Here is a 19,375-nt window from a genome sequence, read left to right as displayed (position 1 = left end):
ACTGTTTTTCTAGGCTAGTTTTTGAACGCAATTTAGCGTTGAAATATGTGAAAAATTGGTATCAAAATGAGCATTCTAGGATAACAGTTTTAATCGCCAGTGGATTTAGTGGGGGGGGGGGGGCGGACGCGGACGCTTCCTCTGCCTCAGGGATTCGACCCCCTGCCGACCCATAGGGTCCTCCTTTGTACTATTTTGAAATATCCAATTTTGGCTGACTGACCCTAAATTAAAGGTAGGTAATTTTGAGGGGGGAGCGCGCGCCGAAAAAACGCGATTTTTTGGTCAATTTTTTTTTGAAAAAGTGCCTAAAAACGCCTTGGTGTGTTATTTTTTTTCAAAACAAATTGCCTGCGGCCCGGAAATTTGATCAAAATGGGGAATTTTTTTAGTAATTTGGTAGATAGAGCTTCGAAAATAAATTTGGTTGACCAGAATCCCTATAATCACTGATGATTGGAAGCTCAAGAACTCTTTTAAAAGTTTGCATGGACGAGCACTAGATTACAGAGGCGCATACTCTCATAGTAGCCTATGCTAACTTGTACGCAATAAGTGGAGGAATCATATCGCAGTGGGAAACCATTTGATGTGTGTTGTTTTTGCTCCGTTGGGAGTTGTAATTAGATTTGAAAGGGCAGCGTGGTTGTTGTTGTTTATTTAGGAGTGGGTGGTGGGGACGTTGTGATGGCAGCAGGGGGTGGGGGTGGGAGTGTGCAGTGGATGGAGAGTGAGGAGATGCGGGAGATGGTGAATGAGGTGGCCACTGTGCTGGACAAGGCCACTCACATTGTCTATCCAGAGAACTACCAGGTATTAAAGAGGGGGGAGGGGGCATAACTGATGAGACTGACACCAGTCTCAAGAATAAAGAATAAACACTAGTTGAACATTAGACGATACACCGATTCCTAATGCTTCAACCTCAGTTGATAACATCTCATTTTTGTACCCTGAATATCATTTGTGGTCTAGCTGTGCTATCTGAATTCTTGTAGAGCAGAGGCAGATAGCTGTCAGAAGTATAATAAAAGAGCACCTGTATAAAAAACTAGTTATAAGGAACGTTTGCTAAACTTCAGAAATGAGTGTGTGTGTGTTTATTGTAGCAACAGAGGAGTCGTCTGCGGGACAGTGTGTGTGGCATGTACTTGACCTACAGACAGGTGGAGCATGACCGGATGCAGGAGAGGCCGGAGAGGATTGAGAAGCGACTGGAGGACATCGAGAGGGAGGCCAGGGCCAAGGAAGAGGAACAGGTAGGCCCCACTCTCCCCACTTCCTACATTGCTAACTATCAAACCAATTTCAATTAAAAGAAGAGCTCGTGGTAGTATGCCATTTTTTTGACATTTTGATCGTTTTTATAACCGATGAAGTGGTTGATTGGGCGTGTAGGTGCGTGAGCAGCAGAAGCGGGATGAGGAGCTGCGAGTGGAGGAGGAGCAGAGACTGGCGAGGGAGGCACTGATGCGGGAGGAGCAGCGAAAGTGAGTGCACCACAGTCACACACGTGTGCATGCTAACAGCATAAAGTGTTGGACAATGTAAGTTCTCTTGCGTGTTCTGTTCAACCATGTGTGTGTGTGTTTAGGAAGGAGGAGTTGAAGAAGTTGGAGAAGAACAGACTGAAGGAGCACCTGGAGGGGTTGAAGAAGAGTGCGGGTGTGGGGGGTGGGGCAGGCGGCAACAGTATCCTGCAGGACATTCAGGACGATGACCTGGAGGACATGAATGCGAATGACCTGTTAGCCAGGCGCAAGGAGGAGATCATGAAGGAGAACAGGGAGAGGTCAGCACTCACCCTGCAAACAAAACACACGAAGAAGCACTGGCTTCTGTTGCTGTCTGTGCTGTGAAGTTGTGTGTATGTGTGTTTGTAGGGTGGAGCGTATCCGGAAGGAGGAGAAGAAGGTGGACCACTGGGAAAGGGCTCTGAGGGAGGTGGAGTTGTCTGGGATGGCAGAGTGGATCCAGCAGCAGATGCAGATGAGGAAGCACCAGTGGGACACCAGTCAACACAACAAGGTACACCACACACAACCGCACTCTTACTAGTTCATAGTCAGTTGTAGAATTGGGCCAAGGGGTACATATTGTACATCCACAGTGGTACCTTTGGAGGTTACTTGGCTGAACTTCTGTTAGTTTTGCTACGTGGTTACCGAGATTTTCTGGACAAACTTTTCAAAAAGTGTTGAGAAACGCGAACTTGTTTGACTCAAGTAAAAGGGAAGTTAAACACGTAGAAGAATCTTTTATAAAATTGGAGCCTGATTAAGAGGAACTTGGCATATCGTTAAGACGCCCACTTCGAGATTCATGTTGGAGATTCGTGTTGGATCTCTTACCATGGCAATGATAGTTTGTGAGGACGAACTCTCAGTTGACCTCTCACAGGTCTAACATTGCCTGACCGAGTTCGGGTGCAATAGTGGAACCACGTGGTGAAAATTCTTGACGGAAAAAAGAAGATCGCTCAACACAATAAATCAGTCTGAATGTGGGGAAATAATACAAATGGACTATGCTTGGACAGGCTTGATAGCCTTTTTCAACTCCTCTGCGTATCGCAGAAGCATCATTTAGTATTAATAGGAAAGCCTGAAACACTGTAGCTAAGCTTGATTGTTAATGTGTGTGGTTGTAATGTAGATTGAGCAGATGAAGGAGGAGGTTGAGAAGCGGCGCAGCATGCGTGCCAAGTGCATCATGATGGTGGAGGACAAGGAGGTGTTTGTGGAGAGACTACACCACAACAGACAACAACTCCTCCAGGTATCTACTCTTCCACTTCCACTGCTCATTCCAATTCCACTTTCATTCCCCCACAGCCACGCCACAAAAGCAAAACTATATGCTAGTATGATAGCATCTACTGAGAGTTAGACTAATTACGCTTGCTATTAACAAGCGTTATCAAATCGGAATGTAGACTTTCTTTCGGGTATACAACTAGTTTAACAAAATCACTTATGATGCTGACATGCTGAATTACATGAAAATTCAGTTTAGCTACTGGCTGGGTACTAATTACTACAGGGTGGTTTCAGGGGGAATTTTTTACATAGTAATTTTTTTTCGGCTTAACTGGTGTCTGCTTGAAGATTTTCGGCCTTGCTTCCGCTTCGTAAGTTAGTTGCTAGTCACCCTTGCAACTAATTTGTTTTTTGGGTTTCTTTTCTAAATTATATGAATTTAACTAGAAAATACCCTCTGACATCTGAGATTTTGGTTTTAATCCAAAACACGGGTTGTGGGAAGCTCCTTTGCATACCCGAATACGCCAATTTTTCGACACAAATTTATGGCCCTCGGAAAAGCCCTCGGATTTTTTTACCATTTTTTGAAACTTTTTGACTTTTCTCGAGAAGTCAAAGGAGAAGTCTTTCCTTAGGTTTATGGGTTCAATCGAAATAACAGAATGCGCGAATCTCTTTTGCATATGCGGCTCCATCAAATGTTTAGGCAACAGGCTATGACTTTCGGAAATCGTTTTTTGCTTTTTTCTTGATAACTATTTTGCCAAATCCAATATCGTAGGTTTAGTCGGCTCAAAAGATTGTTGGAAGGAAGCTCACCTTTATAATTTGCTACGCCCTGTTTCTTGTAGAAAAAAGTTATGATCTTCAAACAAGTGAAAATTTGAAAATTGACAGTTTCTTTGGAAGTTTTTTGACTCTGCTTGAAAATTCCGTGCCAATTCTCAGGTTAAGTGTTTAATCGAAAAAGCTGATTTTTAGATTTTTCTACTTTACCGGCCACGAATTGCTTGCAGCAGAAAAAAGTTTTTGAACTTTGACCGTTTCTTAGAAACTTTTTGAATTTTCTCAAAACGGATAAGAAAATTTCAAACGAATGAAGAGGTTGCGCGTAGTTTTCATGCAGGTGCAGCTACTCCTTTTTTTTAAAAGAAAGGTTAGGTCTGCGAAAAAATTCCAAAATCTCAAAAAAAATTCTTGTTTCTCTAATAAAATGAATAACTAAGGGCAATTTTCGAAAACACGCAATTTCGTCCCGCATCGGTATGAAAAATTCAAAAAATGTCACATACATACCGCCATCTTTAGTTGAGCCCTAGGTGTCCTTCATCGAGACATACAAAATATTTGGTTCACCTAGTTTTTTTTTTCAACATTTTTCATTTTGTTTCGACATGCTTTTTATGATTACGTTGTATCGCAAGTGGTGCGAAGCTCCGCTTAGCCTCTGTGTAAAAATGCGTAGCGGATCATTATAAGCAGTATTATGTGGAGAAAAAGTATCGGGTAGAAGATAGAGCTGATATGCTGGAGTAAAGTTGCGATTGTAGAGAGAACAAATAATGTGTATCAAAGAGATCTGATATATTGTGAGAAGCGCCCAGGATCGATTATGTTGTGATGTGAATTTTTGTGTGCAGGAGCGTGTTGAGAAGTGGGAGCAGTCTCTTGCAGTCGAGAAGGAGCGTCTGCTGGCGGCGAGGAGGAACAAGCGCAAGCAAGAGAGGAGGGCCCAGTACTTTGCCAGACAGAAGCGGGAGGAGGAGCGGAGGGCGGCGGAGGAGGAGGAGGCGGAGAGGAGACGTGTGAAGGATATGGAGGAGGCACAGGCCCGGAAACAAGAGGAGGAGGAACAGATGCGTAAGTGGTCACACTCAATATCTATCCTCACACTGTAGTGTCAATGAGTGAAGTTACTCGTTCAAGTTACTCGCTTTTGATTTTGAGATGGCGGGTTGAAGTGTGAAATAACAAAGTGATTATCACTGACATAGTTTTTTTTTGCTGGGAAGTTTCTAAAAAGCTCTAAAAAAGTGCGTTCATACTGATAAATGCATTAATGAATGCCCTAAAAGCCTCTAATAACTACAGAACATCATCATACGTATCGATAAAAAAAAGCTGTGTTCATTTCGATATAGTGTGTTGCATTGTATCAAAAGGCCAACGTTGTTCGAACATATTTCGTGTTCTTGGTTTAGTTGTGTATGACGATGAAGCGCGATTATAATGCTCATAAAAAGCTGGTCACGTTACGATATATTTATTGGCCTTTGAGTTTTGTTGATTGTGTGGTCTTGGTTTTCGTATGAAGGTTTGAATGATGATTGCGGAATGCACTGGTTCATAAATCGGATAAGTCAGTTTTTTTTGGAATTGATTGCTTATTCATGCTTTCGCAATTTTTGCAATGATGCACTCGACTAATTTTTTCAAATCATCAGGAAAGGCGGTGCCCATTTCGGTGTAGTTAATTTAATGAGCTGATTCTTTTGTGATGGGTGTTCTTTTGGCGCATAGTCTAAAAGTCAGATTAGCCATGCTTGTTTAAATGATGATACCAGATTCCCCTTTGTTTGATGAAATAAAAATCCATTTCGAATGAGCTCAGTTTTCTGATAAGTTATTTCTACCATTTTTGAAATCCCGGGTTTTGCCGAAGTTGATACCGAAAAATTGTTTTGATTGCTAATTGTAATTATGGTTGATGTATATATATTTCCTTTGTTGACTCCGGTATTCGTAAGGAAATTTAGAAAGTGAAGGTCTTCTTTGGTTTTTGCTTTTACTTGCAATGAGTTTCCCTTTCGAATTTTGTAACAAGGATTCATATGCACTTTTTCAGTAAAAAAACAATTCAATTTGAAGTTGATGACGTTTTTATCCTTTCTTTTTTCTAGATGATGATCCTGGATTCCCCTTATTGATCTTATGAAATACAAATCCGCTCTGATTTTAAACGCAATATGTCGTCTTGGTTTTCTCATGATCTTTTCATTCTTGATCAGGGGCTCCACTGGTTTTTAAACTGAAAGAAGTAGACGTTGTTCTAAATGATTTCTAATTGATATAGCAATTTTTTCGACGCTGGAGCGCCATTAACCTTAATGCTCTTAAAAGAGTGGTCATATTCTGATGTGAAAATTGGTCTTCGAGTCGTGACGATTTATCTTTAATGATGATAAGGTATTGCACGGGTTCATAAAATGAAATAAATCAGTTTTTTTTTAGTTTGATTTCATTTTCATGCTTTGGCAATTTTGCAACGATGACTTACTTTTTTTGCTCACATGAACAAAGCTGTGCCCATTTTGATGTAGTTTCATTCCTTGAATCTTTTATGATGGGTGACTTTTTTCGCTCATAGTCTGAATGTCGTTATTTAAATGATAATACGAGATTCGCTTTGTTGAATTTTGAACTACCAATCCATTTTGATGATTTTGCTTATTTTTCAGGCAAGTTGTTTTTTCTATTCATGCAATCACGGGTGTCTTAGGAGTTCATACTGATGAAATGATTATATTGCATAATATCATTCCCCTTAATGATATTATGAAATCAAAATACCCTCTGAGTTTAGTTGATTGTGTGGTCCTTGTTTTGTATGAACTCTAAACGATGATTATGGTCTGCACTGTTTCATGATGAAATTAGTCAGTTGTTCTGGAATTGATTTCGTATTTTAGATGGTAACTGGTTCATAAAATGGGTCATACGTGCTGCACTAGTTCAGAAAAAGAATTAAGTCAACTGTTTTAGAATTGATATTGTTTTCATGCTTTTTGTAACTTTTGCAATGATGAAGCTCGACTAACTCTTAATGAATCAGTAAAAAGCTTTGCCCACTGCGATATAGCTAAATGCCTTGATTTTTTTGTGATGGGTGATAATGGGTGATTCTTTTCGCTATAATCATCAAGTCAGATTAGTCATTGTTTATTAAACGATGTTACCAGATTCCCCTTGTTGAATAATGGAATAACAGTCCAATCTAATTTAACTCGGTTTTCATGCATGTAATTTTTTTCTACTCTTGCAATGACTAGTTTTGTCGGAGTTGATATTGAAGAGTTGTTTTGATTGCAAGTTGTATTTATGTAGTTGTTTTTCTTCTCTCCGGTATCCTCAAAAAATTGTTGAAATTCAAAAATTTTCTGACTTCTGTTTTGCTTGCAATAGTTTTTTCTGTAGAATGGGGCAACGAGGATTGAGATTCGCATTACCATTTAGAAAAAAAAAAATCGATTGCATTCTTGAGATAATGATTTTTTCATCTTTTGTTTTTCTTTCTAGATGGTGACTGGTCCATAAAATGGTTCATACGGGCTGCACTGGTTCATGAATGAAATAAACCAGTTGTTTTGGAATTGATATTGTTTTCATGCTTTTTGTAATTTTTACAATGGTGACGCTCGGCTAACTTTTAATGCACCACAAAAAAGCTGTGCCCATTTCGATATAGTTTTCGTTCATAATCTCCAAGTCAGATTAGTCATTGTTATTTAAATGATATTACCAGATTTTACTTGTTGAATAATGGAATAATAATCTATTCTGAATGAGCTATTTATTTTTTGATTAGTTATTTTTATTTTTAAATTCCGGGTTTGGCCCGAGTTGATACTGAAGAATTGATATGATTGCTAGTTAGAAGTATGGTAGATGTTTTTTTTCTGTTGACTCGTGTATCCATTAGAATTTTTAGAAACTAAGACTCTTCTCTTTTTTTTGCATAAGTGGAAAAAAATCATTGCAATGAAACCAAAATTGAAGAAGAGTCTTAGTTTCTTGAGAAACTAAGAGATGCATTTTGCCAGTTAATAAAAATCGATTTAATTATGAGTTGACCTTTCTATCTTTTGTTTTTTGTAGATGATGATCCTGGATTGCCCTTATTGATCTTTTGAAATACAAATCAAATCTGATTTTAGCACAGTGTGTCGTCTTGGTTTTCTCGTCATTTTTAATTGATGATCAAGGACTCCACTTGTCCATAAACTGCAAAAAAAAAACAATGTATCGAATCTTCTTTCGGATTTTGCAACAATTTGAGATACACCTTACCAATAGAAAACAGTTTAATTTGAGTTGACTTTCCTATCCTTTGTTTTTTTTAGATGATGATTCTGGATTCCCCTTATTGATCTTTTGAAATACAAATCAAATCTGATTTTAGCACAGTGTGTCGTCTTGGTTTTCTCATCATCTTTTAATTGATGATCAAGGACTCCACTTGTCCATAAACTGAAAAAAAAAATATATCGAATCTTCTTTCGGATTATGCAACAATTTGAGATACACCTTGCCAATAGAAAACAGTTTAATTTGAGTTGACTTTCCTATCCTTTGTTTTTTTTCTAGATGATGATCCTGGATTCCCCTTTTTGATCTTATGAATTATAAATCCACTCTGATTTTAGTACCTTATGTCGTCTTGGTTTTTTCGTCTTCTTTTAATTGATGATCAAGGACTCCACTTGTCCAAAAACTGAAAAAAGCTGACGTTTTTCGAATTGATCTCGTTTTCTCGGTCAGCTATGTGTTTGACGTCAAAGCGCGATTACCTTTATTTCTCATAAAACAGCTGGTCACGAATGATGATATAATAATTGGCCTTTGAGTTTGTGACTTTTTTTTTCTACAGATGATGATCTTGGGTTCACCTTATTGATACTCTGAAAACAAAATACCCTCCGAGTTTGTTGTTTGTTTGAACTTTTAATGGGTTTTTACAGGCTGCATTGTTTGATACATTTAAATAAGCTAGTTGTGTGGAATTGGTTTAATACTCTTTCTTTTTTTTTGCTACGATGACAGTCGACTGTCTTTTAGGTCGTATGATATGAAGAAAGCTGAGCCGATTTCGATGTAGTTCTTCGCCTCAATTCTTCCATGATTCTTCATTGCCGTATTGCGTGCTTCTTTTTGCTCATAACCTCAAAGTCAGATGAGCCGTTGTTATTTAAACGATGACACCAGATTCCCCTTGTTCATTTATGAACTACCAATCCATTCTGATTTTGCTTAGCTTCCAGGCAAGTTGTTTTTTCAATGTAGGTCTTCTTTGATTTTTTCTTTACCTGTAACGAATCTTCTTTCAGATTATGCAACAATTTGAGATACACCTTACCAATAGAAAACAGTTGAATATGAGTTCACTTTCCTATCCTTTGTTTTTTTTCTAGATGATGATCCTGGATTCCCCTTTTTGATCTTATCAATTATAAATCCACTCTGATTTTAGTACCTTATGTCGTCTTGGTTTTCTCGTCTTCTTTTAATTGATGATCAAGGACTCCACTTGTCCAAAAACTGAACAAAGCTGACGTTTTTCGAATTGATCTCGTTTTCTCGGTCAGCTATGTGTTTGACGTCAAAGCGCGGTTACCTTTATTTCTCATAAAACAGCTGGTCACGAATGATGATATAATAATTGGCCTTTGAGTTTGTGACTTCTATTTTTTTCTACAGATGATGATCTTGGGTTCCCCTTATTGATACTGTGAAAACAAAATACCTTCCGAGTTTGTTGTTTGTTTGAACTTTTAATGGGTTTTTACAGGCTGCATTGTTTGATACATTTAAATAAGCTAGTTGTGTGGAATTGGTTTAATACTCTTTTTTTTTTTTTTGCTACGATGACAGTCGACTGTCTTTTCGGTCGTCTGATTTGAAGAAAGCTGAGCCCATTTCGATGTAGTTCTTTGCCTCAATTCTTCCATGATTCTTCATTGCCGTATTAGGTGCTTCTTTTTGCTAATAACCTCAAAGTCAGATGAGCCGTTGTTATTTAAAGGATGACACCAGATTCCCCTTGTTCATTTATGAACTGCCAATCCATTCTGATTTTGCTTAGCTTCCAGGCAAGTTGTTTTTTCAATGTAGGTCTTCTTTGTTTTTTTCTTTACCTGTAACGAATCTTCTTTCGGATTATGCAACAATTTGAGATACACCTTACCAATAGAAAACAGTTTCATATGAGTTGACTTTCCTATCCTTTGTTTTTTTCTAGATGATGATCCTGGATTCCCCTTTTTGATCTTATGAAATATAAATCCACTCTGATTTTAGTACCTTATGTCGTCTTGGTTTTCTCATCTTCTTTTAATTGATGATCAAGGACTCCACTTGTCCAAAAACTGAAAAAAGCTGACGTTTTACGAATACTCGTTTTTTCGGTCAGCTATGTGTTTGACGTCAAAGCGCGATTACCTTTATTTCTCATACAACAGCTTTTCACGAATGATGATATAATGATTGGCCTTTGAGTTTGTAACTTTTATTTTTTTCTACAGATGATGATCTTGGCTTCCCCTTATTGATACTGTGAAAACAAAATACCTTCCGAGTTTGTTGTTTGTTTGAACTTTTAATGGGTTTTTACAGGCTGCATTGTTTGATACATTTAAATAAGCTAGTTGTGTGGAATTGGTTTAATACTCTTTCTTTCTTTTTTGCTACGATGACAGTCGACTGTCTTTTAGGTCGTCTGATATGAAGAAAGCTGAGCCCATTTCGATGTAGTTCTTTGCCGCAATTCTTCCATGATTCTTCATTGCCGTATTGGGTGCTTCTTTTTGCTCATAACCTCAAAGTCAGATGAGCCGTTGTTATTTAAAGGATGACACCAGATTCCCCTTGTTCATTTATGAACTACCAATCCATTCTGATTTTGCTTAGCTTCCAGGCAAGTTAATTTTTCAATGTAGGTCTTTGTTTTTTTCTTTACCTGTAACGAATCTTCTTTCGGATTATGCAACAATTTGAGATACACCTTACCAATAGAAAACAGTTTAATATGAGTTGATTTTCCTATCCTTTGTTTTTTTCTAGATGATGATCCTGGATTCCCCTTTTTGATCTTATGAAATATAAATCCACTCTGATTTTAGTACATTATGTCGTCTTGGTTTTCTCATCTTCTTTTAATTGATGATCAAGGACTCCACTTGTCCAAAAACTGAAAAAAGCTGACGTTTTACGAATACTCGTTTTTTCGGTCAGCTATGTGTTTGACGTCAAAGCGCGATTACCTTTATTTCTCATACAACAGCTTTTCACGAATGATGATATAATGATTGGCCTTTGAGTTTGTAACTTTTATTTTTTTCTACAGATGATGATCTTGGCTTCCCCTTATTGATACTGTGAAAACAAAATACCTTCCGAGTTTGTTGTTTGTTTGAACTTTTAATGGGTTTTTACAGGCTGCATTGTTTGATACATTTAAATAAGCTAGTTGTGTGGAATTGGTTTAATACTCTTTTTCTTTTCTTGCTACGATGACAGTCGACTGTCTTTTAGGTCGTCTGATATGAAGAAAGCTGAGCCCATTTCGATGTAGTTTTTTGCCTCAATTCTTCCATGATTCTTCATTGCCGTATTGGGTGCTTCTTTTTGCTCATAACCTCAAAGTCAGATGAGCCGTTGTTATTTAAAGGATGACACCAGATTCCCCTTGTTCATTTATGAACTACCAATCCATTCTGATTTTGCTTAGCTTCCAGGCAAGTTGTTTTTTCAATGTAGGTCTTTGTTTTTTTCTTTACCTGTAACGAATCTTCTTTCGGATTATGCAACATTTTGAGATACACCTTACCAATAGAAAACAGTTTAATATGAGTTGACTTTCCTATCCTTTGTTTTTTTCTAGATGATGATCCTGGATTCCCCTTTTTGATCTTATGAAATATAAATCCACTCTGATTTTAGTACATTATGTCGTCTTGGTTTTCTCATCTTCTTTTAATTGATGATCAAGGACTCCACTTGTCCAAAAACTGAAAAAAGCTGACGTTTTACGAATACTCGTTTTTTCGGTCAGCTATGTGTTTGACGTCAAAGCGCGATTACCTTTATTTCTCATACAACAGCTTTTCACGAATGATGATATAATGATTGGCCTTTGAGTTTGTAACTTTTATTTTTTTCTACAGATGATGATCTTGGCTTCCCCTTATTGATATTGTGAAAACAAAATACCTTCCGAGTTTGTTGTTTGTTTGAACTTTTAATGGGTTTTTACAGGCTGCATTGTTTGATACATTTAAATAAGCTAGTTGTGTGGAATTGGTTTAATACTCTTTCTTTCTTTTTTGCTACGATGACAGTCGACTGTCTTTTAGGTCGTCTGATATGAAGAAAGCTGAGCCCATTTCGATGTAGTTCTTTGCCGCAATTCTTCCATGATTCTTCATTGCCGTATTGGGTGCTTCTTTTTGCTCATAACCTCAAAGTCAGATGAGCCGTTGTTATTTAAAGGATGACACCAGATTCCCCTTGTTCATTTATGAACTACCAATCCATTCTGATTTTGCTTAGCTTCCAGGCAAGTTGTTTTTTCAATGTAGGTCTTTGTTTTTTTCTTTACCTGTAACGAATCTTCTTTCGGATTATGCAACAATTTGAGATACACCTTACCAATAGAAAACAGTTTAATATGAGTTGACTTTCCTATCCTTTGTTTTTTTCTAGATGATGATCCTGGATTCCCCTTTTTGATCTTATGAAATATAAATCCACTCTGATTTTAGTACATTGTCGTCTTGGTTTTCTCATCTTCTTTTAATTGATGATCAAGGACTCCACTTGTCCATAAACTGAAAAAGCTGACGTTTTTCGAATTGATCTCGTTTTCTCGGTCAGCTATTTGTTTGACGTCAAAGCGCGATTACCATTATTTCTCATAAAACAGCTGGTCACGAATGATGATATAATAATTGGCCTTTGAGTTCGTGACTTTTATTTTTTTCTACAGATGATGACCTTGGATTCCCCTTAATGATACTGTGAAAACAAAATACCCTCCGAGTTTGTTGTTTGTTTGAAGTTTCAATGGGGTTTTACTGGCTGCATTGTTTGATACATGTAAATAAGCTAGTTGAGTGTGGAATTGATTTCATACTCTTCTTTCTTTTTTTTTGCTACGATGACAGTCGACTGTCTTTTAGGTCGTATGATATGAAGAAAGCTGAGCCCATTTCGATGTAGTTCTTTGCCTCAATTTGCCATGATTCTTCATTGTCGTATTGGGTGCTTCTTTTTGCTCATAATCTCAAAGTCAGATGAGCCGTTGTTATTTAAACGATGACACCAGATTCCACTGGTTCATTTATGAATTACCAATCCATTCTGATTTTGCTTAGCTTTCAGGCAAGTTGTTTTTTGAATGTAGGTCTTCTTTCTCTTCTTCCTTATCTGCAATGAATCTTTTTTCGGATTATGCAACAATTTGAGATACACCTTACCAATAGAAAACAATTTAATTTGATTTGACTTTCCTATCCTTTGTTTTTTTCTAGATGGTGATCCTGGATTCCCCTTTTTGATCTTTTGAAATGTAAACCCACCCTGTTTTTAGTACACTATGTCGTCTTGGTTTTCTCATTCTTTTTATTGAGGATCAAGGACTTCACTTGTTCAGCAAAACAAAAAATGGCAAACGTTATTCTAACATGTTTTGTATTTTTGGCTTAGCTATTTGTATGACGATGAAGCGCGATTTTGATGCTCATATAAAGCTGGTAACGTTATGATATATTAATTGGCTTTTGACTTTTTGTATGAAGCTTCAAATTATGATTTCGGAATGCACTGGTTCATAAAATGAATAAATCAGATTCTTTTTTGGAATTGATTTCTTATTCATGCTTTCAAATTTTTGCAATGATGTCGCTCCACTAACTTCTTCATTTCATCAGAAAAAGCTGTGGTGTAGTTTGATGCCTTTTTTATTTTGTGATGGGTGATTCTTTTCGCGCATAATCTCAAATTCAGATTAGTCTTGCTTGTTCAATTGATGATAACAGATTCTCCTTTGTTAAATACTGAAATAACAATCCATTCTTAATCAGCTCAGTTTTCTGATAAGTTTTTTTAAAACTATTTTCAAAATCACGGGTTTTGCTGAGGTTGATACTGTAGGATCGATTTAATTGCTAGTTCTAATTATGGTAGATTCTTTGTTGACTGCGGTATTCCTAAGAAAATTTAGAAGTATATGTCTTCTTTGATTTTTGCTTTACTGGCAATGAGTTTTCTGTCGAATTATGCCCAAAGGATTAAGGTGCGCTTTACATTTAAAAAATATTTTCTTTGTTGATGACATTTATATCTTTTGTTTTTTCTAGATGATGATCCTGGATTCCCCTTATTGATTTGATGAAATTCAAATCCACTCTGATTTTAGTACACTGTCGTCTTGGTTTTCTCAATCTTTTTATGGATGATCAGAGAAAGCTGTGCCCATTTTGGTGTAGCTTAGTGCCTTGATTATTTTATAATGGGTGATTCTTTTCACGCAAAATCTCAAAGTCACATTAGTTATGCTTGTTTAAATGATGATGCCAGATTCTCCTTTGTTGAATATTGAAATAACAATCCATTCTAAATCAGGTCGATTTTCTGATTAGTTATTTTTACTATTATTAAAATTCCGGCTTTGGCCGGAGTTGATAATGTAGGATTGATTTGATTGCTAGTTGTGATTATGGTATGTATAATTGTTCTTTGTTGACTCCGGCTTAAGAAATCAATTTTTTTGGAATTGATTTCTTATGCTCTCGCAATTTTTGCAATAAAGGCACTCGGCTTAATTTTTTAATTCATCAGAGAAAGCTGTGCCCTTTTTGATGCAGTTTATTGCCTCAATTCTTCCTTGCCGTAATGGGTACTTCCTTTTGCTCAGAATCGCAAAGTCAGATCAGTCATTGTTATTTAATAAATGATACCAGATTCCCTTGCTCAGTAATGAAAAACCAATCCAATATAAATATGGTTACCTTTCAGGCCAGTTATTTCCCCCTATTTTTGCAATCACGGGTTTGGTCGGAGTTATTCTTGAAAAATATTTTAATTGCTAATTCTAATTATGGTAGATTTATTTTTCTTTGTTGACTTTAGAAAAAGAAGGTCATTGATTTTTGCTTTACCTGCGATGAATTTTTTATTCGAATTATGCATTAATTACTGAGATGCGCATTACCAATAAAAATAATTCAATTTGAAGTTGATGACATTTCTATCATTTGTTTTTTTTCTAAATGATGATCCTGGATTCCCCTTTTTGATCTTATGAATTATAAATCCACTCTGATTTTAGTAGTCGTCCTATAATATCCTATGTCGTCCTTTTCTCATAATCTTTTTATGGATGATCAGGGACTCCACTTGTTCAGAAAAACCAGAAAGGCCAAGGTTTTTCTAACATATTTCGTGTTCTTGGTTTAGCTATTTGTATGAAGATGAAGCCCAATTACAATGCTCATAAAAAGCTGGTCACATTATCATATAATAATTGACCTTGAGTTTAGTTGATTGCGTGGTCTTGGTTTTTGAATGAAGCTATAAATGTTGATTGCAAAATGCACTGGTTCATAAATCAGATAAGTCAGTTTTTTTCGGAATTGATTGCTTATTCATGCTTTTGCAATTTTTGCAATGATGAACTCGACTAAATTTTTCAAATCATCAGTTTGAACTTTTAATGGTTTTTTTTTGGCTGCATTGTTTGATACATTTAAATAAGCTAGTTGAGTGTGGAATTGGTTTCATACTCTTCTTTTCTTTTTTTTTGCTAAGATGACAGTCTACTGTCTATTAGGTCGTCTGACATAAAGAAAGCTGAGTTCATTTCGATGTAGTTCTTTGCCTCAATTCTGCCATGATTGTTCATTGCCGTATTGGGTGCTTCTTTTGCTCATAATCTCAAAGTCAGATGAGCCGTTGTTATTTAAACGATGACACCAGATTCCCCTTGTTCATTTATGAACTACCAATCCATTCTGATTTTGCTTAGCTTTCAGGCAAGTTGTTTTTTCAATGTAGGTCTTCTTTGATTTTTTCTTTACCTGTAATGAATCTTCTTTCGGATTATGCAACAATTTGAGATACACCTTACCAATAGAAAACAGTTTAATTTGAGTTGACTTTCCTATCCTTTGTTTTTTTTTCTAGATGATGATCCTGGATTCCCCTTTTTGATCTTATGAAATGTAAATCCACTCTGATTTTAGTACACTATGTCGACTTGGTTTTCTCATTCTTTTTATTGATGATCAAGGACTTCACTTGTTCAGCAAAACAAAAAATGGCAAACGTTATTCGAACATGTTTTGTATTTTTGGCTTAGCTATTTGTATGACGATGAAGCGCGATTTTGATGCTCATATAAAGCTGGTAACGTTATGATATATTAATTGGCTTTTGAGTTTTCGTTGCTTTGCATGAGGCTTTAAATTATGATTTCGGAATGCACTGGCTCATAAAATCAATAAATCAGATTCTTTTTTGGAATTGATTTCTTATTCATGCTTTCAAATTTTTGCAATGATGTCGCTCCACTAACTTCTTCATTTCATCAGAAAAAGCTGTGGTGTAGTTTGATGCCTTCATTATTTTGTGATGGGTGATTCTTTTCGCGCATAATCTCAAATTCAGATTAGTCTGAATACTGAAATAACAATCCATTCTAATCAGCTCAGTTTTCTGATAAGTTTTTTCAATACTATTTTCAAAATCACCGGTTTTGTCGAAGTTGATACTGTAGAATTGATTTAATTGCTAGTTCTAATTATGGTAGATTCTTTGTTGACTGCGGTATTCCTAAGAAAATTGAGAAGTATAGGTCTTCTTTGATTTTTGCTTTACTGGCAATGAGTTTTTCTGTCGAATTATGCATAAAGGATTGAGGTGCGCTTTACATTTTAAAATATTGTCTTTGTTGATGACATTTATATCTTTTGTTTTTTCTAGATGATGATCCTGGATTCCCCTTATTGATTTGATGAAATTCAAATCCACTCTGATTTTAGTACACTGTCGTCTTGGTTTTCTCATAATCTTTTTATGGATGATCAGAGAAAGCTGTGCCCATTTCGGTGTAGTTTAATGCCTTGGTTTTTTTTATGATGGGTGATTCTTTTCACGCAAAATCTCAAAGTCACATTAGTCATGCTTGTTTAAATGATGATGGCAGATTCTCCTTTATTGAATATTGAAATAACAATCCATTCTAAATCAGGTCGATTTTCTGATAAGTTGTTTTCACTGTTTTTAAAATCCCGGCTTTGGCCGGAGTTGATAATGTAGGATTGATTTGATTGCTAGTTGTAATTATGGTATGTATAATTGTCCTTTGTTGACTCCGGCTTAAGAAATCAATTTTGTTTGGAATTAATTTCTTATGCTCTCGCAATTTTTGCAATAATGGCACTCGGCTAAATTTTTCAATTCATCAGAGAAAGCTATGCCCTTTTTGATGCAGTTTATTGCCTCGATTCTTCCTTGCCGTAATGGGTACTTCTTTTTGCTCAGAATCCCAAAGTCAGATCAGTCATTGTTATTTAATAAATGATACCAGATTCCCTTGCTCAGTAATGAAAAACCAATCCAATCTAATTTGGGTTACTTTTCAGGCCAGTTATTTCCCCTATTTTTGCAATCACGGGTTTGGTCGGAGTTATTCTTGAAAAATATTTTAATTGCTAATTCTAATTATGGTAGATTTATTTTTCTTTGTTGACTCCGGTTTTCGTAAGAAAATTTAGAAAAAGAAGGTCCTCATTGATTTTTGCTTTACCTGCGATGAATTTTTCTTTCGAATTATGCATTAATTACTGAGATGCGCATTACCAATACAAAATAATCAAATTTGAAGTTGATGACATTTCTATCGTTTGTTTTTTTTTCTAAATGATGATCCTGGATTCCCCTTTTTGATCTTATGAATTATAAATCCACTCTGATTTTAGTAGTCGTCCTATAATATCCTATGTCGTCCTTTTCTCATAATCTTTTTCAGAAAAACCAGAAAGGCCAAGGTTTTTCTAACATATTTCGTGTTCTTGGTTTAGCTATTTGTATGAAGATGAAGCCCAATTACAATGCTCATAAAAAGCTGGTCACATTATCATATAATAATTGACCTTGAGTTTAGTTGATTGCGTGATCTTGGTTTTTGAATGAAGCTATAAATGTTGATTGCAAAATGCACTGGTTCATAAATCGGATAAGTCAGTTTTTTGGAATTGATTGCTTATTCATGCTGTCGCTATTTTTGCAATGATGAACTCGGCTATTTTTTTCAAATCATCAGAAAAGGCGGTGCCCATTTCGTTGTAGTTAGTTTAATGAGCTGATTCTTCTGTGATGGGTGTTTTTTTGGCGCATAATCTCAAAGTCAGATTAGCCATGCTTGTTTAAATGATGATACCAGATTCCCCTTTGTTGGACGAAATAAAAATCAATTTCGATTGAGTTCAGTTTTCTGATAAGTTATTTCTACCATTTTTGAAATCCCGGGTTTTGCCGGAGTTGATACCGAAGAATTGTTTTGATTGCTAGTTGTGATTATGGTATATATATGTTTTTCCTTTGTTGACTCCGGTATTTGTAAGGAAATTTATAAAGTGAAGGTCTTCTTTGGTTTTTTGCTTTTACTTGCAATGAATTTTTCTTTCGAAATTTGTAACGAGGATTCATATGCACATTTTCAGTAAAAAATAATTCAATTTGAAGTTGATGACATTTTTATCCTGTTTTTTCTAGATGATGATCCTGGATTCCCCTTATTGATCTTATGAAACAAAATCAACTCTGATGTCACTACACTATGTCGTCTTGGCTTTCTCATATTCTTTTTTTAAGATCAAGGACTCCACTTATTTAGAAAAACAAAAAAAACGCAAATGTTGTTGGAACATATTTTTTGTTCTCGGCGTAGCTATTTGTTTGACGATGAAACCCGATTATAAGGCTCATGAAAAGCTGGTAACGTTATGATATATTAATTGTCCTTAGAGTTTTCATATGAAGCTTTAAATTATGATTTCGGAATGCACTGGTTCTTAAAGTGGAATAAGTTAGTTTTTTGGAATTGATTTCTTATGCTCTCGCATTTTTTGCAATGATGGCACTCGACTTAAATTTTCAATTCATCAGAGAAAGCTGTGCCCTTTTCATTATAGTTTAACGACCTGTATATTTTGTGATGGGTGAGACTTTTTTTGGCTCAATCTTAAAGTCAGATTAGTCATGCTTGTTTTTATGATGATACCAGATTCCCCTTTGTTGATTAATGAAATCATAATCCATTTTGAATGAGCTCAGTTTTCTGATAAGTTATACCATTTCTAAAATCCCGGGTTTGGCTGGAATTGATACCAAAGAATTGATTTGATTGCTAGTTTTAGTTATGCTAGATATGTTTTCTTTGTTGACTCCGGTTTTGAAGGAAAGTTTAAAAGTATAGGTTTTTGATTTTTGCTTTACTTGCAAGGAGTTTGTCTTTCGAATTATGCAAGAAGAATTGAGATGCGCATTACCATTTTAAAACAATTTATCTCTGTTGATGACTTTTTTATCTTTGGGTTTTTTTTCTTGATGATTATCCTGGATTTCCTTATTCATTTGATGAAATTTAAATCCACTCTGATTTTAGTACACTTTCGTCTTGGGTTTTTCATTTCCTTTTTATGGATGATCAGGGACTCCAGTTGTTCAGAAAAACAAAAAGGCCAAGGTTTTTCGAACATATTTCGTGTTCTTGGTTTAGCTATTTGTATGACGATGAAGCCCATTTATAATGCTCAAAAAGCTGTTCACATTATTAT

At 35.9% G+C, this 19,375-nt stretch overlaps 1 protein-coding gene across 1 annotated transcript in view; it reads left to right on the top strand.

The window, feature by feature from the left end:
• The first annotated feature begins 668 nt into the window (after nt 1–668).
• Nucleotides 669–19,375, top strand: part of LOC134852899 (eukaryotic translation initiation factor 3 subunit A-like) — a 29,449-nt gene continuing 10,742 nt past the window's right edge. The window contains exons 1-7 of the mRNA XM_063868753.1: nt 669–813; nt 1,110–1,259; nt 1,399–1,490; nt 1,595–1,792; nt 1,884–2,028; nt 2,656–2,778; nt 4,403–4,622. Coding sequence (XP_063724823.1) covers nt 688–813; nt 1,110–1,259; nt 1,399–1,490; nt 1,595–1,792; nt 1,884–2,028; nt 2,656–2,778; nt 4,403–4,622 — 1,054 coding nt within the window. The 5' untranslated portion in view covers nt 669–687. The remainder of the gene's footprint in view (nt 814–1,109; nt 1,260–1,398; nt 1,491–1,594; nt 1,793–1,883; nt 2,029–2,655; nt 2,779–4,402; nt 4,623–19,375) is intronic.

This window comes from Symsagittifera roscoffensis, chromosome 8 (assembly GCF_963678635.1).
Source record: "Symsagittifera roscoffensis chromosome 8, txSymRosc1.1, whole genome shotgun sequence".
In the NCBI taxonomy this organism is placed as follows: Eukaryota; Metazoa; Xenacoelomorpha; order Acoela; family Convolutidae; genus Symsagittifera; species Symsagittifera roscoffensis.
The sequence above is the reverse complement of the archived record's forward strand: the minus strand, read 5'-3'. Positions and strand labels throughout refer to the sequence as shown.